The 26,595-nt window shown below is 41.8% G+C and overlaps 1 protein-coding gene, 1 long non-coding RNA gene and 1 other non-coding gene across 3 annotated transcripts in view; 2 read left to right on the top strand and 1 right to left on the bottom strand.

Annotated features, from left to right (window-relative positions):
• Positions 1-58: 58 nt before the first annotated feature.
• On the top strand, positions 59-8,279 carry LOC144225366 (uncharacterized). Its single transcript, XR_013333280.1, has 3 exons — positions 59-156; positions 268-535; positions 8,100-8,279. It is a non-coding gene; the product is annotated as an uncharacterized LOC144225366 (long non-coding RNA).
• Positions 8,280-13,473: 5,194 nt separating this feature from the next.
• Positions 13,474-26,595, bottom strand: part of SNX19 (sorting nexin 19) — a 38,856-nt gene continuing 25,734 nt past the window's right edge. The window contains exons 9-11 of the mRNA XM_077756526.1: positions 16,031-16,215; positions 14,893-14,980; positions 13,474-13,812 (exon numbers count right to left, since the gene is read on the bottom strand). Of these exons, the coding sequence (XP_077612652.1) occupies positions 13,680-13,812; positions 14,893-14,980; positions 16,031-16,215 (406 nt within the window). The 3' untranslated portion in view covers positions 13,474-13,679. The remainder of the gene's footprint in view (positions 13,813-14,892; positions 14,981-16,030; positions 16,216-26,595) is intronic.
• TRNAL-UAG (transfer RNA leucine (anticodon UAG)) lies at positions 18,874-18,958 on the top strand. The gene has a single exon. It is a non-coding gene; the product is annotated as a tRNA-Leu (tRNA).

Here is a 26,595-nt window from a genome sequence, read left to right as displayed (position 1 = left end):
ACATAGCTACATCAGACCTCCACAGCCAGTACTCACATTCCATGCCTGAGACCAGTGTGACAGCAGAGAAACCCGAGCCTTGAGGGGACATTCTCAGGCTCAAAAATCACAAACCCGACAGGGAAAGGCATTTGATCAGAAAATGACACCATTCAGGTTATTTTAATGCCCTGGATTTGTGCTGCCCTTTAAGTGGAGCCCCTTCTGTCACAGGACTTTGGTGCCAAGTGACCCTGGCAGATGACTTTCACTTGTTTTTAACTGTAGAGCAAGGTCACGTCCGGTCCGGGTGTGCTCTGAGGGGTCCAGACCATCGACAAGAGGGCAAGCCCTGGATCAGGTCTGTGTCTTCCGTGCACACAGTGTGCAGTCAGACAGTGGCTGGGGTGGAAGCCAGCCCAGGTGAGAGCAATGGGGAACTCTCTCCCCTCCCCAGCCCCTGCTCTTCCTCCTACAGACAACCTTTGCTCAGTCACCGTGGTATTAAAGGTCATCCAGGCAAGTTATTTGATCATCCTGAACTTGCAAGTAAGAGGTAAGGACAATTGTCAACCACTGGAAGGGTACACTATCAGTCCCTCAAACAAGTAATCAATTCATGAATCAAGATCTGTTTATGTACCTGCTATTGACTGAGCATTTCTCAATGTGCAGTAGAGAATACAAACCTACACACAACATAGTCTGCACTCTCAAGGAGTATACAAGGAAAATACAAAAAACATGACTTGTACTAAGAAAGCTATAAATGGTCAAATATGGAATCATTCAGTGCTGATGATAACTACAGTTGGAAGGGAAAGGAGAGAGACTATCCCAGAAGAGGCCTGGAGGTAGTAGTAAGCGTGTATCCATTGCAATGAGCCATCCCAAACCCTTTGATCTCTTAAGACTGAAGGTAGAGGATCCTTTCCCCAGAAGAGTGAGAGAGTCTGCCTTCAGCCTGTCAGTCGGATTGCATGAGAGTAGTTGGTTTATAACTTTTAAACATTTTTAAAAAAATTTTGTTCATGTTTATTTTTGAGACAGAGAGAGACAGAGCACGAGCTGGGGAGGGGCAGAGAGAGAGGGAGACACAGAATCTGAAACAGGTTCCTGGCTCTGAGCTGTCAGCACAGAGCCTGATGCAGGGCTCAAACCCACGGACTGTGAGAAGTCAGACGCTTAACCGACTGAGCCACCCAGGTGCCCCTATAAGTTTTAAACACTTAAGAGCAGTGGAGAGCAGTGTGGTTTAATGGTGGAAGGACTAAGTAGAGTCCAGGAGACATTAGCTCTAGACCTCTCCGTTCAAGAGAGGCTTTGGATGAGCTTTGCACTTCAAAGCTGTAGGCTTTTTCTCATGTGTATAGTAAGGATACTATTGGTGTGGGGCACCAGAAATATCACTGAGCTAGAAGTTGGAAGACCCAGGTTCCAGTCTTGGTTTTGCTGATGATGACAAACAATTAAAATGCTTTGTGTGGTAGAAGTTTTTCTAAGCATCTGAATGTATTGACTCATTTAGTCTCTTCCCCCATCCAGTTTCTGTGAGGAAAGTACCATTATTTTTCTAATTTAATAGATGAGGAAACCAAGGCATGAAGATTTTACATATTTTACCCAAGGACCCAGAGCTAGTCAGTGGCAGAGCTAGGATTCACATCTGGTTGTCTACCAGCAGAGCCAATTTCTTAATCCTGGTTCTTTTGCCTCCTGAAAAAATGGGCAAGATCTTGGGCAAGAGAGAAATTCTCTGTATTTCAGTTTCCTCTTCAGTAAAATGGAGACGCTAATAACTTCCCAAATTATCTTAAAAAGTGATTTTCAAGATCTTATTTAAGACATTGAATATGAAATACTTTGTGATTTAGAAAGTCCTATACATGTGTCAAGTATTACACTCCTCAAAGGAATAATGAAAAAATAAAATGAGATGATTCACAGAAAATAATCTGGAAAATGAAAAATGAAATGGTGTACTTTGATGATCAATACCACCATCATCCTAAGAAAGGTTGATTGGAGATGAATGGTCTTTGGACTCCTTGAAAATCTGGGGATGTAGCTTTAAATCTTTATGGTATCCTTCCTTAATCAATTTGATTTTGGCAGGCTTAAAGGTGGAAAATGTAGGCTAGGAACTTTGTATCCTAGGGTCCAGAGAAAGGCAAGACATTCCTCTCATAAAGAATATCTCAAAGCTTCCTTTCTTCCTCTCTCCCTTCCTTCCTTCCCTCCTTCCTCCCTCCCTTCCTCCCTTCTTTCCTTCATTATGCTTCCTTTCTTCATTCCTCAAATCGAGACACAAATGAAGTCAAGGAAAATCTCTATTGAGATAAAAGTCAAGATGAAATATAATCATTCATTCATTTTCATGACAAACACTTAGAAAGCATCCTCAACGCTCTAGAAACTGTCCCCAAACTGGAAGACAGCCTTTGCTGTGTAATGGAAGTTGCACAGGTGAATAGGGTCTTACCTATTATTCAGTCCAACCTTTCTGTATGGAGGAAAGAAACATCAGTCCAGGCAAGTAAAGAGATTTGTCCAAGATCACTGTGACCCATGACCAGAAGCCAGCTCTCCCAATGCCCAGGCAAATATGTTCCTCCCCAATTTCGTTGCTTCTCTTTGCCTGAGTTTGGGGTGAATGGGAATTTGTTCAAGATCCGTAACACGCCCTTGTGACAATTCCAAAGAATAAAATGGTCATTTTTAAAAGCTAATCTTTGGAATGTTTTCTTCTCTGCCTTTACATGCCTGACAAGTTGAATAGGCACCATCTATATGGGTCTCATGGATACTATTAATCACCTGTTTTCCTGTGAGAAGGAGTACTGCCCTTTAGGATTGAAATCCACTCCCATTTATGGTGCTGTGTGTTCCTGTGACCTGAAACAATCAATTACAACAATGCATCCCAGGAGGCTGACTTTCCACTTCCCTCCCCGGCTGCCTTCTCTTTTCCCACACTGGGGGCAGAGACTTCCCCTACAGATAGGAAGATACTTTAAATCCTTAAGTATTATTGCTCCCTCCCACTTTAGCTCAGCATTTTGAATAACACAGAATGTAATAAGAAAGGGAAGAAAGCCCTTTCACCAGAAGCTAGGTTGGGGATTGGCGAGTATGTCTGGTAGGGGGGAGAAATGAACACCTTTTGAATCATCTGATTCCTCCTGTGGTGATAAAGAGGCCCCTTCACCCCAGCAACCAAGAAGTTCCAGCTGGCTATGTGCTTCTGAGATGGGTCATGTGCTTAAGAGCTGTCAGTCTGCAGTCTGCTTCTGGGGGCATTTCCACCTCAGATCAGAGAGTCTCAAAGGCTGTTAGGGTCAGGTGGTGGCTGGTTACCGTGGTAATATGTCACAGGAGTCCCCAAGTTTCAGATGAAGCCTGCTACTGCTATGAAATCCACACAAGGTAGTCTCCTCTGGTATCAAACTAAGAAGCTGGTATGCTTTCACAGCAGGGTAGGGGTCAGGGCCAGACACAAGCCAAGAGCCCCACTTTCACTTACATGCAACTTGGTTAGTCAAGGACGTTTTGCTCTATCGTGTGTGTGTAGGAAGATGGAAAGAAAATTGCCAGGTGGCAATATAGAGTCCAAGACTACCAGAAGGAAAGAAAAACGTTACTCATTGGCACAAGAAGTCTGCCAAGTTCATTTATGGATCAAGCAACTGTGTACAGACAAAGTCTGTCACAAGCTTATGTGGAGAGGACAGAGGAACTTGACCAGCTTTCTGAGAATCCATGAGATGAAAGCATAAGGAGAAAATAGGGAGGTGTCATGGTGTAACGCTTAATGCCGGAGAGACTGTAGTAAACAACACAATCTGGCTTCAAGGGGTTTATAGCCCAGTTAGTTAGGAAGACAGGAGGCCATCTGATAAGGCGCAGGTTAGAATGGACACTTGAGGTGCCACTCAACGAAGACAAACGGGTATGTTTCAGCCAAGTTGTGCTGAGTACAGCCAATTTAAGATAAACTTTTAATTACATTTTATTTTTTAAAAAGGAGCTTCTTTATTACATATTGCTTATCAGTGTGGGTAGGTGAAAGGAATATAGAACTATGAACAACAGATGCAATTAGCAACAGTTGGTTTTTTTTTTGTTTTTTTTTGATCTTTCACCCATCCTCCTTCCCATTTGAGCACTTAGTCACTAGTTTTCAGAAAGTTTCTCCAGGAGGGTAAACTCACAGAGGTAATTTGGGGAAGAGGAGAGCTTTAGCAATATCTCAGAGGCAGTTTATACACTTTTTAGGGGCTGGACAGTTTTTACACCAGATTTTCCATGGAAGGCTCAGAAAGTCTGAGTCTCGGAATCTGGACTTAAAATCAGGGGAAGAGATTTACATGACTAAACTCTCTCGTTGGGTATCTTAGCTCTAGCTCGCATAATAAAATACCACACCCTCGGTGGCTTAAACAATAGCAATTTATTTCTCCCAGTTCTGGAGGCTGAAAGTCCAAGACCAAGGTACCCACAGGTGTGTTTCCTTCTAAAGCCTCTGTTTTTGGTTTGCAGGTGTCCTATCTTCTCACTATGTGTTCACATGGCCTGTTCTTCATGTGCATGAGGAAAGAGAAAACTGTGTTGTCTTTTCTTCTTCATATAAGGGCACTAATCCCATCACGGGGGCACAGCCCTCATGACCTGATCTAAATCTAATCACCTTCCAAAGGCTCCACCTCCTAACACCATCACAGTGGGGGCGAGGGCTCCAACATTAAGAGTTTCAGGAAGACACAAACATTTAGTCCATAACATTGTGTGAATGGCTTGGAACATGGAAAGAATTTATCAAAATGTTTAATCTTAGGATTGGTGGTTATTCTGATTTCACAGGAGGGGACAGTAGGGCAACCTTCCTCCTAGAATATTGACTGTGAGTCAAGTATAAGAAATATCATGTTTAAGATTTCCATGGAACCTTAAGTTGCTGTCCATACTAATTTATCAAAAAGACAACTGGACTAGCAGGGCAGCCAAGTCAACCCATGCAGACTGGTAAGCTGATACAGGAGAAGGATTCAGGGATGAAGAAAAGCAGTTTTGGTGCTGCACACACAAAAAAGAGAAACGACAGAAGTAAGAATTTTTTTTTGAAAAGATTTCTTTTTTTTCTTGTTATTTAGTGCTTGAGAAAAGGGTTTCAGAAATAACATAGAAAAAAAAAATTGGCTTAGGCAAACTATTGGTCCAATACTGCCTGCTACAAACAAAACGAGAAGAAAAATATTTTTATCACATGGGAAAAATCCACAGAAACCCTAATCGTATAACTCAGGTCATTCCACCCCACCAGTGGGGATTCTTCCATATCCAAAACCTTGCTGAAACACAAGCTCTTACCTCAATCCTCTCCAGACTGCTAAAAGGAGGTACATAGCCCTGCTCTTCAAGCACTAATGCCACAGATTCACTTCTGTATCCACACATGCACACTTACTGCCCCTCTTACCTGTCCAGACAAGCTCCTGCTGGTAAATGTCACATGTCTCCCATAAGCCCCTATCTGTGCAAGGTACACGCCTGTACATGGGGATGACTCTGCTTCAAATATTAGAGCAACAGCTCTCTCTATCCCATCCAAATAGATCACCAAAAAAACTTTTTGGGTCTTCATCCCTATGCAGGATGTACAAAGCTGTCTGGAGCAGATCTGGTATTAATTATCCAGTGCACAACACTGGAATAAGTGGTTAATCCCAAGGAGGTTTACACTGGAGACTGACCAACCTGCCCCGGGGTGGATACAGAACCAATCTTGGCTCCAGAGACTATTCCACATCATGTGTTGTGCAAATGTTCACTGGCACTAGAATGGACTTCATTCCATAGCAGATGGGTCTTATGCAGACCCAGTCTAAGATAATATATGACCCAAGCATTATATTGTCTAAAGTTTCCTTCTTTGCATGACATGCATCATTGTTTTAATTCTCAGACTGAACTTGTTCCTCCTGTGCTCCTTTACCTGCTCCTGCCCTGTTTAAAATCATGGCCTGGAGGCCCATTCTGGGGGCCCCCAAAACAGCAGGTGATTTTATCCCCCCAGGACCAACATGTTGACCTGCCGCCAATCCAGCTGTCTTAGATTTGTTAGTTTTCATTCTTATGGAGGCTGCCTAGTTTTGATCTGTTGTGTTTGGGCAAATAGTTGCAGCAGGAAATGTGGTGGGGAAGATAGCAAACGCCTATAAGAACGAAGAGGAATTTATGCTATCCTTTCTTTTCTTCAAGGTTATTACTTTGTCTTTGAAGAGTTTTCCTTGTAGGATCTTAGACATGGCTTAGATATGTTGTTAGAGAAGGTCTGAAATAAAGAATTTTAAATCTAGGACCAAAGGATTTCCAAGATAATTTTAGAGCAGTCAGGTAGCAAACCAATCTTTCTCTTCATGGTAATTACTTTCTTACAAATTTGTGTCTGAGGCAGGAAAGAGTTGAGAATATTTCCTGCGATTTTTGTTTGTTTTGTTTTCTGATCCAGTAGGTGAAGGTGGGGACTGGAGAGTAGATAGGGTATGTTTTGTACTTTCGTGACTGGCAGATTTTTAAAAATATCCTCAAATCAGGACTAATTTTCTTTAAAAAGCTTACAGTTTTAGCACCTTATGGACTGCATACGCTGCAAACAGTACTGTTAGAAAACTGTGAATTTTGGCATGGGAGATATAAAAAACAACTTCTTTCATTTGATATTTACTATTGAATAAAGATATAAGGTCAGAAAAATGAAAATGTGCTTCCCCCTTGTCCCTCTCTCAAATCTCCATGCCCAGTAAACTCTTTCATTGAATTTATTAACATATTTACATTCTAAAAGTTAATAAGCACAATCTTCTTTAATTTTATAAGCTTCAGCATTTATTATTTTGTATCTACTATGCACTAGCTATGGGGAGGCTGAGGCATAGGGATATAATGGGAATAAAACGGATATATGTTTCTTGCCCTCGAAGAATTAATCTCTTACTGAGGATCCCATAAAATGCACATTGACCCTGATCACATTGAGAAGAAGTATAAGTAACTCGGAAGAAGGAGTGAGAATTTTGACTGGCACAATCAGAAAAAGCTCCTTGGGGAAGGTGAAACTTTAACTGACCCTAACAGAGGGTGCTCATCTCTGCACAGCTGGAAGAACAGAGGCCAAAGGACAGAAGCTGGAGAGAACAGGATGCAGGCCCCTAGATTTCTGGGAAGCCACCTCATCCAACCTTCTGCCAAACCATCTCCATAATACAATTCTCTCTCCCAGCAAAAGTCCTATTGTCAACCAAGCTCACGGGAATCTCCCAGAGCCATATGAAACTTTAATGAAAGGTACCCTCAGTATTCTTGAATCATTTTCATTTACAGATGATAGGAGGCAAACTTTTGTTACAAGTACAGGAAGCTGGGAAGGAACTGGCTTGCCATTACTTTGAATTTGGACTCCATGTTAGTATTGGTAAAGAATGTAAACTCCAGAAGGACTTTTTAAGTTTTTTTTTTTTTCTTAATAAGGTCAATTCTCCCTAAAGGCAAGATATGAAATGCAGACAGTATGCTAAATCTTTTTAATCTTTCTAATGTTACTGGGGTAGTCTAACAATGGAGCACAAGCAAAAGGGCCAATTACCTGATTTTGAAGATGACCAAACCCAAGGCAACCCAGTACAGAGAAGTCATGGCTTCTGCAGACATATTAGAGCCTTTTTCTTTTTTTGTTTTTTGTAATCACAGACTTTTGGGTTAATCTTGCTTGGCCTTTGTCCTCATTGATGAATGTAAGTGTCTGAAAGCACAGTTAAAGCTATAGCTCTCCACTGCTCATAATAACAGGCTGCAATAGTCACACGGAACATAAGGGGAAGGGGGGAAAAAAGCCAAAGTATGGATTTAGATATCTGACACAGACTTAACTTTCTTAATTACAACACCCTAATACTAAAATTTGCTTGCAGTTCCTAAACAAACTTTGGTAACAAAGAGGTCTATTTTGAGTTAAAAGGGGTAGATAATGTCACTTTAAGAAATGTTTTCTAAGTTTGGATCCTGATACTATTTTTTTTCCTTTCATTTTTTTTCCTTCCCAAACTTCCACATCCGAGAAACAGTGTGTTAGTGACTTCTACAGAAGCATTTGTAGGTAAGCTTTGAAGAGTCAAGATGTGGAGAGAAAACAGATTTTGTCATGCGGAACAGACATCAAAGGCAGGAGTTCTCTGGATTCCATTGCATGCTTGTTTTCACTTCCAAGAAAGCAGAGTTCAAGTGTACTCTCAGACCAGAGACAGGTGAGAGGTATAGGGAGGGAGGTGGCAAGAAGGCTGGTCAGGTCTGAGAATAGCACAGCGTATCTGCCAAGGTGGCTGTTGGTGCCCACATTTCCTCTACCAAGTCAGCGCTGCCCCTGCTTCAAACCCTATTGCTATTAGGTCACAGCCAGAAAAAGGCTCTGATGATTTTCACTTGCTTGACACATTTTTGCTTTTTTTCTTTCTTTTTTAAATGGGCCAGTGATGTCTTTGTGGAATAAATACTGGACAAGTCTTAGGATATGGAAGTAATATTTGGGATAGGATCCCCTCACTGGCTCTCTTCAGAGAAACACTGTGCTGTGTGTAGCCGGCATTTCTCACCCTTTACACCACAGAGTGACAGAGGTTTGTTAGCAGAAATTTACCCTGCAATGGTTTCATTCTCTTGTCCACAAAGGCAGTGCAAACAACTACTGCCCTGTGATTTCTGGCACTCCCAGTGGAAAGGAACTGGAGATGCCAAGTGATGGAAGAGCTTGCCCAGTTGGGCCTTCAACTACAAAAGCATCATGGTTTCCTTTCCTCTCCAATTAACCACTCCTGCCTCTGGTTGGTTCCCATTCCCATTTGTATCCAGCAGGGTTGGCTAACCTTCCTTTCCTCCTCCTGGGAAACCACATATTGCTCCAGTGCAAAGGAAGACCAAGATAAACAGCAGGTTCTGAGAGGGCTGGGGAATGGAGGCTTGCTAGAGAACAGCGTGGCTCCATGGTTCCTAAAGCAAGGCATCTCCAACTGCCCCTCAGACAGCAGGATAATAACGCCACTGATGTTTCATAGCATAGCGCCTGTGTTTTATAAAGCTTATTTTTACAATTCACTTCTCAAAATGGTTGTAATGGACTTGTCCCTTTTTCTAAGAGAGAAATTTAAGTCTCAGTGAAGCTAAGTTACCTGACCATATCCTCACAGCTGATTAAGTGACAGAGCTAGGTTTCAGTCAGTCTGTTGTCGCTTCAGCTCATTATACTCAATAGACCCTGAAGCCATCTCATATGTAAGAAAGAGTAGGAACAGACTCAGAGAAATTAAGGAGGGTCAGAAAGTGACTGAGACAGGGGTCAAATCCAAGGGGCAGGACTAAGGGCTGTTTACATGTGCCATCAAACCCCCATGCGTCCCGTAAGCAGGACCTGTTAATTCTGACGAGAAATACTCCTCTGGAAGATCCCTCAACAATTCCCCAGTGTGTAGAGGGAGAACAGTGCCGGGTTCAGGAGCATGCCACACCAGACAGGCCCTCCTCCCTCCACCCTCCTCCCGGCAGCCTGAGCTCCCACTGTGCTGTGCCACTTGTAGCTCTCCACGGCTTTTCTAATTTTAAATTTCTTGATTGTAGTAAAATACATAATGTAAAATGTACCTTCTTACCCATTTTCAGTGTACAGCTCAGTAGTGTCACATCGACTGACAGTTGTAAAACAGATCTCCAGAACCTTTCATTTTGTAACACTGAGACCCTGTACCCATCACAAACTCCCCATCCTCCTCTCTAGTCCCCGACAACCACATTTCTACTGTTTCTGTGAGGATGACCAGTCTAGGTACCTTGGATACATGGAATCATACAGTATGTGTCTTTCGGTGACAACTCTGTCTTTGCACACATTGTTCCCTCCATCACCTTCCCCATGTTTTCACTGACTAATTCATATGAAGCTTTCAGGAGTCAATTCAGGTATTATCATCTCAGGCTTCCCATGGTCCTCCACTCTCAATTAAATGCCCTTCCTAGATATTTAGGAGTAGATTAATCACACTCCATGAAGAGTTGCCCATGTTCTAATCCCTTGATACTCGGCATGTGGTGGGGGATCTGCATTCTCAATGGCACACATTGGGGAGCTTGTTAAAAATNTAAAAAAAAAAATGCAGCATATTCTCTAACAAGATCCCAGCTGAATCACATGGACACTGAGGTTTGATAAGCACTGTTAGAACATAACTCCTTAGACAGGAGGTCTGAAAAGGACTCATGGGCCACATCTGGGCAGCTGCCTGTTTTTGTAAATAAAGTTTTGGGAACACAGTCAGTCATTTCTGTATGTATTGTCTATGGCTGCTTTCATGCTCTACAGTGGAAGAGCTCATATGGCCACAAAGCGTATATTTACTCTCTGCTCCTTTACCAGAAAAGTCTGCAGACTTCTTTACTAGATGGTAAGCTCCTTAAAAGTGAGAACCTGGTCTTACTTTGCTTTGTAAGAACACAGAGTAGTGTAATGATTATGCATGCAGGCTTGAGGGTAGACTGGCAAGATTTGTATCTAGGCTCTGCCATTTCCTTGCAAGTGACTGTGGGCAACTCACAAACTCTCTGTGCCTTATGTTTCAAATAGGGACCTTTAATAGACCCACTTTACATGGTTGATGTATGGGTTAAGTACGTTAATGCAGATGAAGTGCTCCAAGTGGTGCCTTCAGCAAATATTCTCTCTTACCTGGTACCAGATATTTTTAGGGTGTCATGGATGATTTGTTGATGTTGTAACAGATGATAGAATACTATTAACACACATTCTCTGTTTCTTCCTTGCTAACATCTAATGAATTTTTTAGGTATCTAACTTTCCTAGAGGGTGACCTCCTCTCTGGTGGGGTAAATACTATTGCAAGCCAACCAGGTAATGCCATTTTCAGTGACTATGGATTGGCTCAGGGTGAACAGTTCTGGCCAGTGAGTCATGAGCATTCTCGACAGGCTTCTGGGAAAAGGTTTCTTCATTCTTTAAAAGAAAACATGGAAGAGATGCCTATGTTCTTTCACATTGTTTTGTATGAATGTGATGCCCCAAACTGCAGCAACCATGAAGGCAGGCAGGCTGAGAACAGAACAAACATGTTTACGATGGCAGAGCAGAAAGACGGGAAGATTCTGGGCCCTTTATGAGGTCAGAGTTGCTGAATCCATCAACTCCTGGGGCTTACCTACTCAAGTACTGATTTTATGGAAGAAAATAAATTTTCCTAGTAGCTTCCTTTCAGTCCAAAGCATCCTAACTTATATAGCCAGGGACCATGTTTACACATATTTTACTCTACCCACGACCTGTTGTTGAGTGTTAGGAGCAAAGACAGAGAAGCAACTGGAAATGAACCTGCTGGGAAGGGCAAAAGAAAATTCAAGAATGTTCCGGGTTAGTACAGGCCCAATTTTTTATCGCCTTTTATCACTCTCTCAGCTGAGAGCATCTTTTCCTGATACCTGTGGCTCTTTCCCAAATGCTGATCTCCCTTGCAGACTGTGCCTGCAACCAAACTTGACAGGCTATTTCAAGATCACATGGGCTTTGATTATTTCCTTGGTGATCTCCATTGTTTCCCTTCTGCGTTGGAGGGTCTGAGGACAATTTATGTTTTGGGACATGGACAACAGAGTTGGGATTTCTTATGTAAAATGAAACACAAGGGAAGTTTTTTTTGTGTTAGAAGTGTCAAAAGATCCCTTAGACGTTATAGCCACAGGGAATTTATGATGTGTCAGCTTATGTACCAACTTTGTAGGACATCTGAGCCAGAACTAGTAGCAGATATTCAAAGCAATATAGGTGGCAAAGTACCTGTGAGGGTACAGTATGAGGAGAGAAGGGTAGCAGAAACGAGCTGGCCACCTGCACCGACCCCGAAATAGGCCCTACAGCTGAAATAAGTGAAGGACGTGCTTCAATATGTGAGGCTGGACCCCCTGCCATCCTGCAAATACATAATTACTAAAGCAAGAAATGCTGAGTTCCTTCTGCCTGTGAGTGTCCAGGGTGAAAGAAGTTTTGGAGCCATAAAGTCACTGTAACAATCAAATTTTAAGGTTAGAGGTGCCATGAGACATGATCTCATTCATCTCCTTGTCCTGGGGCAATAAGAGCCTACCTAAAGCCTCCTGATTACAGCAGAACACATTTTATAGGTAAAAGCCTCCTGAGGGGTGGTAAAAGAAAANGGTAAAAAAAAAAAAAAAAAAAAAAGATTGCACAACTTTCTCCCATAAACCACTTTAATTGTGTGCACATCATCTACTTCAGAGTCTAAGGGAACCTGACACTTGTTCTAGATCCATCTCATTGCTGTCTTACCCCAATATCCCCTTCCAAATGGGAGGATCCACAACTCAGTGACAGCAAGGCTCTAACAGGCAAGTGCAAAGCTAAAGGGATGAGGGGGGCAACAGTCTCCCAGTGACCCTCTTGAACCCTGTCAGCTACTCACATGCATTTAATGTGCAGTACTTCCCTTGTGACTTTCTGTCTGCCTCTTACCTAGCAACAATTTCTCCTAATTGTTCCATTCTTCTAAGACACTAGTGTCTGATATAGTACCTTTGCCTCCATCTTCAAGTGTCCCTAAAGACTAATTATAACTGGATCCTTAAAGAACAGGAAGTAAAAAGCTTTTCGTGCAGCTTTGCTAATATTACCGGTTCAAGTTAAAAGTCCCCTGCTAGAAACCTGCACCCCCTCCCCCCACCGAGTTCCCTCCTCTCTGGGCACATTCCCAGGCACGGAGCAGGAGCAAGCCTTTCCCTTCCCTTTGGAAGCACTGGGTTGACTAAGCAACTTGCCATATGATTCTGCTGAAGGAAGACAGAGAGAAAGTCACAAAGACCAAACTCAACTGCTCTTGGAGAGGGGTTAGAAGGAAAGCTAATAAATAAAATCTGTGATGCAACTCTCTTTCAGGAAAGGGTGTGGAGGGTGGGGTGGATCTACCCAGAAGCTTTGGCAGTCAACTTTGAAGTCTTCTGAACAGGCAAAGTGTAGCCACCCAGGGAAGCAGCCTTCAATACCATTCTCCCTAGGACTGATGTGTTGGGAAATAGCCAATCAGTAAAAAGTCACTTGAGAAATGTTTTCCCTCCTTCTTTGGAATTGTTGGGAAACTAGACAGAACTCAGAGGACCCCACCTTCAAGAGTGGTCCTGAATGAATTTTCAGTTTCTTGGTGGGAACAAAGAGCTGTAGAAGATGGTCTATTCCTCCAAGAAATCCGGTTATCAGTTTTCTCTTGGTCTATCTACAATTTGTGTGTTAGTGGATTAGGAACATATATGGACAGAGTCAGGCTCCCGGCAAACAACCTTAGGAAGGAGGGCAAAGGAGAGGCAAAAGGGGCTCATTCTTCTACCTCACAGATTCCTTTTCCACCAGCAACGATCTAAACATCACAAAACAAGGTATAGAAATGGACAGGCATGCGACTGGCATGTATTTCCCCCATCACTGGCTACAAGTGGAGTAGAGCTGGGGGAGAACTGTGCCCCTGGGACCTCAGGCCTCCTGAGCTACTGCCCAGGTTCAGGCGGCACAGGTTTCCTGACTGGTCGTGGGGTAGGAGAGCAACTCTCGTTTCCCAGCCCTCAAAGAACGAGCGAGTAACCTATGGCTAAGGGGAGACACCCATCCTCCTGGGGTTGCCTGGGGTATCTGAGGCAGAGGTGGTGATGGCAGACTCCTCAACAGAAGCACTGAGATCCAAGAATTCCAGGATGATGTCCCAAAGGCAGTAAATCAAATGCCTAAAACAAACGGACAAAACAACTTAGAGGAGGGTCTGGCTCAGTCAACAGACACCAGATCCCTGTTTATGACATTTATTTTCCCTTCCCCGCCTTGCCCATTACTGATATCCTTAGTGAACTCTAAATTTTAATAGCTTGATAAAGCCTCCACCATGAAATAAAAGTTTGTTGAATAAAGGTTATGAACCCAAGAGAGGTGGAAATAGAACTTGAGACTAGATTTTAGGAAGTGCCACATTTATTTATACAGCTGCATTAGCACATCAGCACTGCTCTGAAAAACTGTGAAGGAGGGAAAATCTTTGTGACATCAACTTACTGAGAATTTTTAGAGTTTCTGACTATGGCTGTTTCTCATAATTAATGATTATAGATCTACAGGTGACCTACAGGCAATGAAGCAAAAGCCAGGGCCCTTGAGTGGTGACAGTTAATTGATGCAGTCTGCTTTGGGACATGGTTTGAGAAAGGATTGGAAGTCCTGAATACTTTTCAGAAGCACTACATCCCAAGGCACCAGCCAGGAAAGTACCTACCTTTTCTGGATTATTCTAGGAGTGTTCACCCAGTATTCCTGGTCCCTTTATCAGAGCCCACACTCATTATCTTGTCTGCTTTGTATTAAGCAAAGACAGTTCCTGACTCTAATACTATTTGGCTTTGCTGTGAAGCCTTGAACATAGAGCTGAAAATCATTATATGACCTGTGGTGTACAGGACAGGGGATGCTCTCATGATGTTCACAGGGGCTGGCAAATGTTGAAAGAGCCTTTAAGCACACTGAATAAGACTGGAGGGTGACAGGGCATTTTCAGTAGCTCACATGGGGGCCTGCATCGAGTTTTTCTAAATGCGAACAGTGGCTGGTCCAATACTGCTCAGAAGCTGTCAGTGTGGGTTTTCCTTAATGTGTGTGGACCTGGACATCACACCTTGCAGTCAGGGCCCTGGGCAAATAAAGACTGCAGTTCCATTCTTCGCAGTGTGGGTTGCACACTTAGAAACCATGGACACCTCTGAGACCAGAGATGGCTTGAGCTGTGCTGATGCTGAGTATACACATGCTTTTCAGCCTACCTGTTAATGACGGGTTCCTGTAATGACTCCAAGACCAGACTCCAGCTCAGCTGGCATTTGTTTACTCCAAGGATTTCTACTACAATATCTGCAGAGGAAAAAACAGATGCGGTTTCAGTGCTTCCACTTAAGCATTAGATTCTAAAGAGTTTATCTCAAGGTATCTGCCATTTTTATTCAAACGAGGTATTTCTGGCAAACTTCTGAACCACATAGTCAAACTAAAACAGCGAAAAGCTTAGAAATATGTTTCTTAACTGTTTAAATAAGAATGGGCCTCAAAAAATAATTCTGTAACCTGTCATTAAAGTGTAGGATTTTTTTTTCTTTTGAGATAGAGAGAGGGAGAGATAGAGTGCATGCACAAGCAGGGGAAGGGCAGAGAGAGAGAGAGAGAGAGAGAGAAAATTAAACAGGCTCCACTCTCAGCACGGAGCCTGATGTGGGGCTTGATCCTACAACCTTAGGATCATAACTTGAGCCGAAATCACGAGTCAGACACTCAACCTACTGAGCCACCCAGGCACCCTAAAGTGCAGGTACTTCTGATGTAATAGTTTAGGGTGGAGAGCAGAGGTTAATAAGAGTACATAAAATTGTTTTAAGAGTTAAGAGTTCACTACTGTACCCTGATTACCACAGCACAGCCATAGGCAACAAACTGCCTTCTCTGCCTTCTAAAACTCCATAGAAAGTAAAGAAAAAAAATCCTCTCATTTGTTTTTATCTATTGCTAATAACCATGTACTTTATTCCATGATCCCAATTTATGAAGGCTGAGCTTCTACGGGACATATCATTTTCTTCCCTGATCCAAAAACCGTGAATTGGCAGAGAACCTGAGGTCTTCATCTGGTAGGAACAGTTCTGAGACCTGCCTCTGTGGTGTATCTGCAGGATTCTCACCTACTATTTATGGTGTGGTCTTAGTGATCCTTTCCATTCCCTCAGCATCACTTGAATGAGGGATAAAAGAATTGCAGCTCTGATCATTTACCTATTAGCCTGAGAAATGGTGGGTCAACAGCCTACCCACATTCAAGCCCTTTTAAAAATGGGGAGGGGTATGGGATAACGGTGGCAAAGCCAGATGGCAAAGGAATAATTATCAGTATAACCAATCTCATTGTCCAATTACCTGGCAGGATTCCCATCAGGCTCTGCAAAGCCTGTTTTTCAGCAGCTACTTTCTGCTCCTGGGTCCGTACAGGCCGTGGATACTTAGGCAAAACCCCACCAGGCCAGATGGACTCCTGAAGAAGTCGGAGATACTGCACCCAGCGTTGTGGACATGTTAGATTAGCAACTTGTACCTCCAGCCACCTGTGGTGGAAGAAAGCAGAACGGTCAGATAAATCTGAAGGAAGGACTGCAGCAAGGTGTGAATCACGTGAGCAATCAGCACAGAACAAAGTGAAGGTAGTGGCAACTCTCACAAATGAAACCAAGCAATTCGACAACTCGGGACCACAGACTTTGAAGATGAGTAATAATAATAATACCATTATTTACTGCGTGTCCACTAGGAACTGCAAGCTGTACTAAGGGTTGCATAGAACAGAGCACTAGCAGGGAACCAGTATCCGGCAGGGCGGGAGCTTTCCAACTGTCCTCTAGTGGGAAGCTCTGTCACTTCTCAGCAATGTGCATATACTGCCTTTCCAGCTAAGGGTTTGGTGATTTTATATATCTCTCTCTCCTTTGCCACCCTATCCATACCAGCTGCTCCTCATGGACCCTTGTTCCTGCAGGCACTTAACCCTTATTTTTTATTTGTTCCTGCATTTTTTCAGAGCAATATGGTTACTAGCTGAGGTTCAAGCCTGCCAAACCTCTTTAGTATGGAGCAGGGCTGAGCCCGACAAGACTGTGACTATAACGGATGGACCATCAACCACTTCTACTCTATTTGGTCCTGAACCACATGGCAGCTCAAGCCGTTGCTCCTATACCCGAGTTACTTGTCGCCCATCCAAGAGCAGAGGGGGTTGCCAAGGCAAACTTTATTTAACCTCCACTCTGCCAGACAGTCTGCATTCCGCTCAAGCTAGGCATTCCAGCCTTGGGGGCTGCAATCCCCCAAGCCCAGGGCTCACAAATGATTCTAAGAATAGGAAGTCTGAAAGGTAATGGCAGGGCAGGAATGGCAGACACCGATGGAGATCAAGAGCGGCACAAAGCTGCTCTTGCCCAAAATAGTCATCACAATCGTATTTGATATTATTAGGGCTGCATCTCCTTTTTATAGGGCTTTTCATTCAGCGAGCCTAAGACGCCTGATGAAAGGGATCCAGTAGCAAGAATTTCTGTTCCTGTTTATAGAAGAGGGTCAGCAAAGGGAGGTGGATGCAATGGCCTGATCAGATTATCTACAGGGAATCAAGTGACCCAACACTCGTTCTTCACCTCAGGCCACAAATACTTGTGTGACTTCTGCTAAGGTGAATGATGTGTACTAGGGTCTCATCTGAGTAACTGGTTTCACTGGAGTGAAAAACAAAATCCTGAAGTCCTCCAAAAAAGCCAGGAGAATCTTAAACCAAAAACCTTTGACTGGAATTAGTTCTAGCTCAGCTCTCATTCCATTTGCATATAAGCCAATGTGTTCTTTTTCTTGTTCTCTGGGGCCAGTGATGCCTGTGACTCCACTCTTCAAAGGCATCTATCTTAGCATCTGCTCAACCCTTCTTACAGCAGAATACTGAAGAGTGAATCTGGGGACCTCGGTCATCTTCTGGGAATGTCTTACAATATAAGAGGCTGATTGTTTTGAATTAACCTTAATTCACCGACAGGAGCAGGCCCTTGCACCACTGCATTACGGCAAGGATGTCCTTTTTGTTTTCTTCTGTTGTGCCTGGGTGACTCAAGCACACCAGCTGGGTGCAAAACAAATTTGGGCACATGGCAAAATATGAATGTATAAATGTCTACAAATCTATAGAACTACAGCTTATCAAACTCTAAATGGGAATGGCGGGAAGAAGAACCAAAGGAGGAAAAAGTAAAAATAAGCCCCTTGATGATCAGGATGAGTCAGTGAGTCAACTCAGTTGTGGGAGCTAAGTGGAACTGACAAAGAGAACTAAAGTCTCCAAGTAAATGTCAACTGCTGATAAAGAAACTGTCAAGCACTATAAACCCCGAGGCACAGAACTGATCAACAAGTTATTCCCAGGAATGTAAGGAACATGAGAAACTAAGACTGGTACAAACTGGTGGAAATGAAACAAACTGCATATCTAAAAAGAGGAATATAATGTACCAAGTGGCTTCTACCTACAAGGTGCTGTGGTTTCCATTACCCGCAGGCTTCTTTATACCCCAGACATAAAAGACACTGACCACACACACACACTTATAAACGCAGATTTAAAATTTAAACATTCACCCTTTACAAGACTGTCCTCTTGCCCAGGTTCCTCCTCTATCTCTTCTGCTAAGAGAACAGGCTTTCTCCTGGACATCTGGGGTTAGCCATGTTTCATTTCCTAGCCCCAGTCAGCCCGTGGAAAAGAGGCAAGGCAGTGAAACTTTCATGCCCACAGAACTCCTGAGGTATGGTATCTTGTCATGAATGACGAGCATCCCAAAGTAGAAGGAAAAAATCATAAAGCTGAAACCAAGAAAATGACCAGTGCTGACTACTACCACTACACAAATTGCCCTGCCCTCTCAGACAGAACAGAAAAAAAAAAAAAATCTGTGAGCTTTAGAAGAATTTCTAAGGCATGCTTTATTATTACGCAAAATGTCTTTCTTAAGTTGTAAATTACCAGATTTAGGGATTCTGTATTATTTGCCTTGCCTAACACCTAGCACAGAACCAACAACTGATGACAATGAAGAGGGGATTTCTTCATCCAATGATCTCTTCTCCCCTTTCCATCCCTATTTTCCCTACCTCTAATTCCATCATCTTCCTCCAGAGTAGAGCTCCACACATACCGTACAATTCTTTATCTAGTCTTATTGAGGGGCGCCTGGGTGGCTTAGTCGGTTAAGCGTCTGACTTAGGCTCAGGTCATGATCTCGCGGTTCGTGGGTTCGAGCCCCACGTTGGGCTCTGTGCTGACAGCCAGCTCAGAGCCTGGAGCCTGTTTCAGATTCTGTATCTCCCTCTCTCTCTCTGACCCTCCCCTGTTCATGCTGTCGCACTCTCTCTCTCTCTCTCTCAGAAATAAATAAAACAAAAAAAAAATTTATCTAGTCTCATTGATTCCCTTTGTCTTGCTCTGTTTACTCTGAAACCGGGCTAGAGTAGAGAAGGTGAAGAAATTAAGCACTGGAAAATTAAAAGAGGGACTAATGCCTTAGCTTACTAGTTCCCTTCATCTCTATTCCACATGCTGTCTTTCTATTCTTAACCTACGACTGGGAAAGTTAAAAAGAAATCTGTACCCCTATAGTTCTCTTGAAGCAAAAGGAATGGAATGTATGAGTCTGAAGTCCAACGTACCACAGGAGCTTTTCCAGTATCAGTTTCTGGAATCTACTAGTACCACTTACTATTATGCTAACAGAAATCTAAAGTTTCAAGGTGGACACAAACACATATCTCTCAGTCTATTATAAATTATTTATAAGAATTCATTTACTAAATACAAATGTTATTGTTTATGTAATTCAAGATGCATGAGGTAAATATGCTAAAATAAATATGGTAGAGAATAGCCACAAATAGCATTGGTTTTATTTTCTACTACTATTCCATTTCTGTTATTTGATTTAGAGATATCTCCTCCTACCATCCTACCTTTTCCCCAATAAAAAGAAGAAAAAAAGCCAAACCAGGTCTGTTCTATGAGGCCATCTCTGAATGATTCAGAGCACATAGCAGACTTACTAGTGGGCCCAGAAATGGCCAATAAAATGAGAAAGAAGCAACAGCAGATTGACACTGAGATATTCACAAGCCTCTCGGATGCCAGACATGTAAGGAGGGAGGATGTGGAGATTAGGGCTCTTCATTACACTGGGAGTGCAAGTCTAGTCCGTGTTCACAAGAACCTGGTCTGAAATAGCTATGGATAGAGGAATGGAGCAGTGGCTAAAAAGGAGACAGTTTAATACTAGGGCTTAAGATGGCACCTCAAGGTTAGCACAAGGTCACTTCCCATCAAAACAACAGAATCAACTCTCACAAGTAAGGGGAGAAAGTTTAAGAGACCACGTCTAATCTAATTAGCCAGATTCCCTTCTCTTTTCTGCTAAGAGCTGCTACGGCTGAGTGAGGAGGGGCCCTGAATAAGTTAGCCTAATGGGGAGGACAGGGGGAGAAGGATAGTGAAGTCATCAGGTAGAAAATATTGTTGGGGCGCCTGGGTGGCTCAGTTGGTTAAGCGTCTGACTTCAGTTCCAATCACTATCTCATGGTTTGTGAGTTCAAGCCCTGATCTGGGCTCTGTGCTGAGAACCTGGAGACTGCTTTGGATTCTTCATCTCCCTCTCGCTCTCGCTCTCGCTCTCTGCCCCTCCCCGGCTTCTGTTCTTTCTCTCCCTCTCTTTCTCCCTCTCTCTCAAAAATAAATACATAAACATTAAAGAAAGAGAAAATATTCTTAACAGCAGTAATAATATTCTAACAAAAAATGCCTGGGTACAGTCTAAATGAAAGAAACAACAGAATCACTCTTTGTACCCTTTTTTTCCACTGGGCTATCTGTGTAGACAATCCAAGGGTGATTACACTCCAACTCCTTAATGTAACAAATATAGTTCAAAGAAAAACAGTGAAAGAAGATCAGGTTAAAGCTTCTATCACTGTAAACAGATCTATAATTGAATGTTAGCTCACTTCAATTACCTTCAGAGCCAGGTTTTCCAACTCTGGCACTACTGACATTTTGGGCTAATTCCTTGATGTGAAGGGCTGTCCTGAGCATTATCAAATGCTGAGGAGCATTTCTGCCCTCCAAGGTACCTCTTGTGTGACAATCACAAACATTTCCAGACATTGCCACATCTCCTCTGAGGGACAAAATCCCCAGTTGGGAATCACCGCCTTAGACCTAGGGTCTTGGCTGCCATGTGTCAGGCCACTTCCAAAGTCATTTCAACTCTGGTGGCTGTAGCACAAGATTTCTCTAATTGTGGGCTGAATAGCATTAGAGGCAGCCATGTACTCAACTCTGTGATTTGTGACATTTAAAAACACCTAAGTAGAACCCTTTTGTTTCAAACATGGACCTACTAGATGTGTATTTGTGTGTGTGCACGTGTCATGTTCACAGTGGGTCCTGTTGGAAAATGTATTTCTTACTGTGGGTTGAAGTTTAAAAATAGTTAGAAAAACATTGATATGGTATAAGGAATGAGGAGTTCCAAGAAATGGGGGGAAAAGCCCAAGCCTTTTTAGCCTCTTGGAAACACTCCCCACCTCCACCCACCGCCCAAGCACCCTGTAAAATGTTTACAGTGGCATAAACTATGAACATTGTGTTCTGTACCCACAGTCCTGTGAGTATTTGCTCATGAATTTGGTAGCCCCAACGTATAGGGTGGAAAGAAAGGAGATCTTGAGGGTGATGGTGTGGATCCAGGGCATTTCCCATTAAACAAGTTGTTTTTGCCAATATCACACCTGATAAAAGTAACACTTCTCTTCCCTCTGATTCCTTTCCCAGGCCTCTGCCTTTCTGCCACGGCCCCTTCTTTTGTTTACAGACAGTTTCTCCTTGTCAGCTCTCAGCTCTAGACTTCTTGCTCCTAGAACTGGCCAGATCCAGGTTACTCAGCTGTGTCTGACAGAGTTCATCATTGCTGCCTTCTGTGTATCTAGGTCACCATCCTTTCCTGCTCTGTGTTGGAAGAAGCATGGGGAGGAAATGAACTTCGTGGGCAAGAAGCTCCTGTTTCTTTATCCCAGTGACTACTGTGAAATCTAAAATGGCCTAGGGAGACTACACAATTTCTTCTTTGATTTTCGCTTTCATGCTTTAAATCATGATCCACATCTTTAAAACACGTGCTTCAAGGGAAGACTATGTAGGACCTAAACACCATGATTTAAGAATCTTGAGCTCCACACTTCTGTATCTAGCCAGTTTTTGTTTTTGATTAGTAATGGACAAATTACAGCTATAAGATTATTATGCATTATGAGCTGAAGCATTTTGAATCAAGGAAGGAAATTAAGGAAATCATCTGTTTAACCTTGGAGGTTATGTATTCCAAATAATCTAACCAACTGACACATGAAGACAGAACCAAAAAGGAGCATTGCATAGCAAAAGGCTTATAATAGGAACACACAACTTCATAGCTGGAAGGAAACAGGCAATCCCTACCTTACCTCCTCCCAGAGTAGAAATCTGTGTAACATCATGGCAGAGCCAAGAGTTCTGGTCCGTGAATCCACAAAGTTGGGCTTTCATCTTAGCTCTGCCACCAGTTAGGAATGTGACTTTGGGGAAGTTGCTTAATTCCTGAAAAGGATAACTGCAATTTATTCGAGATGCTTCTTAAATATTGGCAACCAAAAACTGCCTCTTTGTCACTTCTGGTCATTGTTCCTACTTCTACTCTCTGGAGTTAAAAAACAGGAGGTATTAAAGTTACCAGGTCAAATCTCTTTCTAAATGGATCAAAGACTTACATGTGAGACTTGAAACCATAAAACTCTAGAAGAAAATACAGCAGTCATTTCTTTGACATTGGCCACGGAAATATTTTTCTAGATATGTCTTCTCAGGCAAGGCAAATCAAAGCAAAATTAAACTATTAGTAACACAACAAAAGGGTTTTGCACACAGCAAAGGAAGCCATCAACAAAATGACAAAACAACACTGAATGAGAGAAGATATTTGAAAATGACATATCCAATAAAGAGTTAATATCCAAAATACATAGAGAACTTACACAACTCAACACCAAAAAACCCCTAAATAATCCAACTAAAAATGGGCAGAGTTCCTGAACAAACACTTTGCATTTTTAAATTCAACTGTTATTTCTCCCCTAAGTCTCTTTTACAAGTTAAATACCCATGATTCTGGTGACCTCAAAGTTGAGCACACAGTATACACTCAACAAAGGTCTGAAGAATGAAGGAGAGAAGTGAACCATTCCTCATACTGGTTTTATCCTCTGGGTGTGTGCTGCTTTTTATTCTCTCTTAAAATGGAGTACCCAGAACCAAACACAACCTCCAGATGTGCCCTGGCCAGCAAAGAATGAAAGAATGCAGAGGATTAGTGCCTTCCTTGATCTAGACACTATACTTCTATTAATACAGTCAAAGACTGTGTTGGCTTTTTGGGCACACACATCAAAGCACTGACTCATACTGAGTTTTGCAGTCAACTAGGACCCTAGCTCCACATATGTACTTTAACAAAAAAAAAAATCACATGCTTCTTTGTTAAGCCTCGTCTTGCCCTTCTGTACTTGTGCAATTTTTGAAAAATCTAAATTCTAGTTTATAATATTTATTTCTATTAAATCCATCTTGTTGGTTTTGATTATTCTAACCTTCTGAAACTTGATTTTTGTCATCCAGAGTATTAATTATACTTCTAAAATTAGAGTTACTTGCAAATTTACTGATGAAAAAATTGACCAGAATAAGAACGAGAAAAATGAAAAATGCTGTACCATTAGAAGTTTCCTTCCAGGATGTCATCAGTTTGTTAGATAGATATCTTGGGCTAAAAAACTCAACTAGCCATTAATCACTTAAAAGTACTATAGTGCAGGCCATGTATATCTATTTTGTCCACAAGGATACTATAAGAATATGCCCAAAGCTTGTGGAAATTTACCTACAATTTAATAATCAATGCAGTTTAATGGTTTAATAATGCTGCTAAAGAAAGAAAGTGTGCTAATAAGGTAGGGCACGTTCCTACTGATCACCTACTGGTTTCTAAGGCTCACCATTTCCCCCTCCAAGCCTGTTCACAAAACATCTATTTAATAATCTGCTTCAGATGTTTCTAGAGATAAATGTCAGAGTTAATGACTTGTATCCATTTTTGAAAAGGCAACGTATTTGTCCATCTCCAACCCACCACAGTCTATATGCCACTTTTCTTAATGACCTTAGGTCTTCAATGATAAATACAAATGTTCAGTTCCGCAGAATATAATTCATCTGGGTCAGGTACAGGAGCTTCAAAATAGGTTAAGTGTTCTCTTATCTGCATTCCTATTTTAGTTTTCTAGTTTAATCATGTCTGTCCAATTCTTGTCAAACCATTTTCCTTGACAGGAAAAACAAATAGAAATTAAACAGCTTAGCAAACAGCAGGCCAATTTATTGTTGAATAGATAAATAAATGTTTTCTCCATGTAGCCAGTGAATACTACGGCATCTGTTTCAAACACTTTATTTTCTTTGCTTTTCTTATTTTTCATGTTGTTTTGTTTTGTTTTTAAAACTCATTTCCCCTAATATTTATCCACAACTTCAACTCTGAATTTAAGCTTACTGGACACCATTCTTATTAGTTCTATTGCTATTTTGCATTACTCAGTATGTGTCCTCCCCTCTGCCCTCTTTTAAAATATATGCATACTTCTAGAATCTGATCTCAGTTAACTAAGCTGGTTTCATCTGATTTTGATTCTTTCCTTTCCTCACTGGAATTCTGTGTTTAATTTGTTTATTCCACTTATTCCATACACATTGGTTGAGCTTCTTGTAGGTGCCAAAAGAATAGATTGTAAGGTTCTGAGGAAAGGGATCTTACTGAATTCATTTTGATATCTTCCTCAGCATTTACTATAATAGTGCCAGTCATACAATAGGCCAGCAAATACGGAATGAATCAATTTTATTCCAAAATTCTCAGTATAACTCTGAGTGTTAAAGTTTTAAGTTAACTTATTATTATGGCATATAAAACAGTAATTTTCTTTATCTCATTCTCTGTTCTGTTCTGTGAATTCTATTAACCTTTCTTCCACCTCCACTTTCCTCTCTGTCAGCTTTTCCCATAATATCCAGTGTTAGCTTTATCTCAAAAGAAATTTTTTTTTTTTTTTACCTTCTTGCTCTTCAATGAATTGACAGGTCTCCTGCCATGTATATTCAATTATCCTTGAGTTATGCTCTATTTGATAGTCAGGAGTCCACCATGTGAGCATCACATGCCAAACAACAGAAAATTTGAAAATCTTCCCTTTGTATCAGCCATACATTCCACAGTTTCCTTTTTTTCCCAAAGACAAGAGAACTTACAGATAGAAGAAAAGATGAAAATACAATCTGGGTTCTCGGGTCCTCAGGTATTCTAAGTCTCAAAATTATTAAGGATACAGTCCATGTTTCCTCATGTGTCATCATATTTTTACTAAAAGGAGATAAAAATCTATTGATTTAGTGAGCGGCCACAGACTTTTAAGCACAAGTCAGATGGACTGCATGGAAAGATGCTATCCCGTCCTATCAGTCATGCTTCTCAATGTGCACAGTAGAAAATGGAGTTATTTTTAGTTTCTCCTTTTCCCTGTTCTGAATCCACATACACCCCTACAACACCAAGGAATTATTTAAACAATTACTAAATCTAGGCGATCCTACCTGCTCCATCTCACGAAGTCCTCAACCTTTCCTATCTCTATCACAAATCCTCATCACCTTTCATTTCTGTCAGTACAACTCTCTCCTAATTTGTCTCCCTGGTGCTAACTTTGCCTCTTTCAACGGATCCTCCACAGCACTATTTAAGTGATTTTTCTAAGTTACAAAGTTGATCCTGTCATCACTATTTACATTACATAAAAGGCTTCCCCCAAAATGGGGGACAAACTTGACATTCTCTGAATGGCTCACGGGACTCTGTATGAGTCGGGACCCATCAGGTTCTTCAGTGTAATCTGGTCACTCTCGTTGCACATCATTACTCCTAATCATACCTGACTTCAAGTACCACAAATCCGCCAGGCTGGTTACTGCTCTGCCATCAATACTCTGTACTCCAGTGTCAGCTCTCAATCCTAACTCAGAAGTGTTCTCCTGTGAGCCTGCTCTGGGCCTCTCATCATTCATTACTTCATCACTTCTCTTAATCACCTACAGAGTCCTTATTAAAGTCCTAACTTTGTACTCTAATTCCTTATTTATAAGATTGTACCTCCAACTGGATAGTAAACTTTCTAGGGTAGGAATTTGGGGTCTTTTTTTGTATTTTGATCATTTCACATAGTGTCTAGCACAGAGTGGGTAATCAATAAATATTAGTTACTAAGGAAAATAATGCTCTCTATGGGACAATGATCTAAAAGCATGGCACACTGCTCAAAATAAGCTTTGCAAAAGAAAAATATCCCAATACTTAAAGCCCCAAAAGAATAGAAGGCTCATTATTCATGCTTATAGAGAGAGAATAAGAGATTAAAAAAACAGTGGACAATTTAGAAATCCTTTGTATTTGGCATTTTATATGTATTTATATAAATATTAGGCATTTATTTTCCTAATAATCTTTTATTTAGGGTAACATTAAAATTAAACTGTGTTCCAACACACCAGCTATAGGATAAATGTTGTAAGTATCTTGGGGAGTAAGTCAGCTGAGCTAAAATTAAGAGTTCATCATGAGGGGCACCTGGGTGGCTTAGTCGGTTAAGTGTCTGACTTGATTTTGCCTCAGGTCATGATCTCATGGTTGTGAGATGAGCCCTATGTCACGATCTGCGCTGTGTGAAGCCTGCTTAAGATTCTCTCCTTCCCTCTATCTCCTCCGCTGCACCCCCCG

This window comes from Crocuta crocuta, unplaced genomic scaffold, assembly GCF_008692635.1.
Source record: "Crocuta crocuta isolate KB4526 unplaced genomic scaffold, BGI_CrCroc_1.0 scaffold172, whole genome shotgun sequence".
Lineage (NCBI taxonomy): Eukaryota > Metazoa > Chordata > Mammalia > Carnivora > Hyaenidae > Crocuta > Crocuta crocuta.
This window is presented reverse-complemented; position numbering and strand designations above follow the sequence as displayed.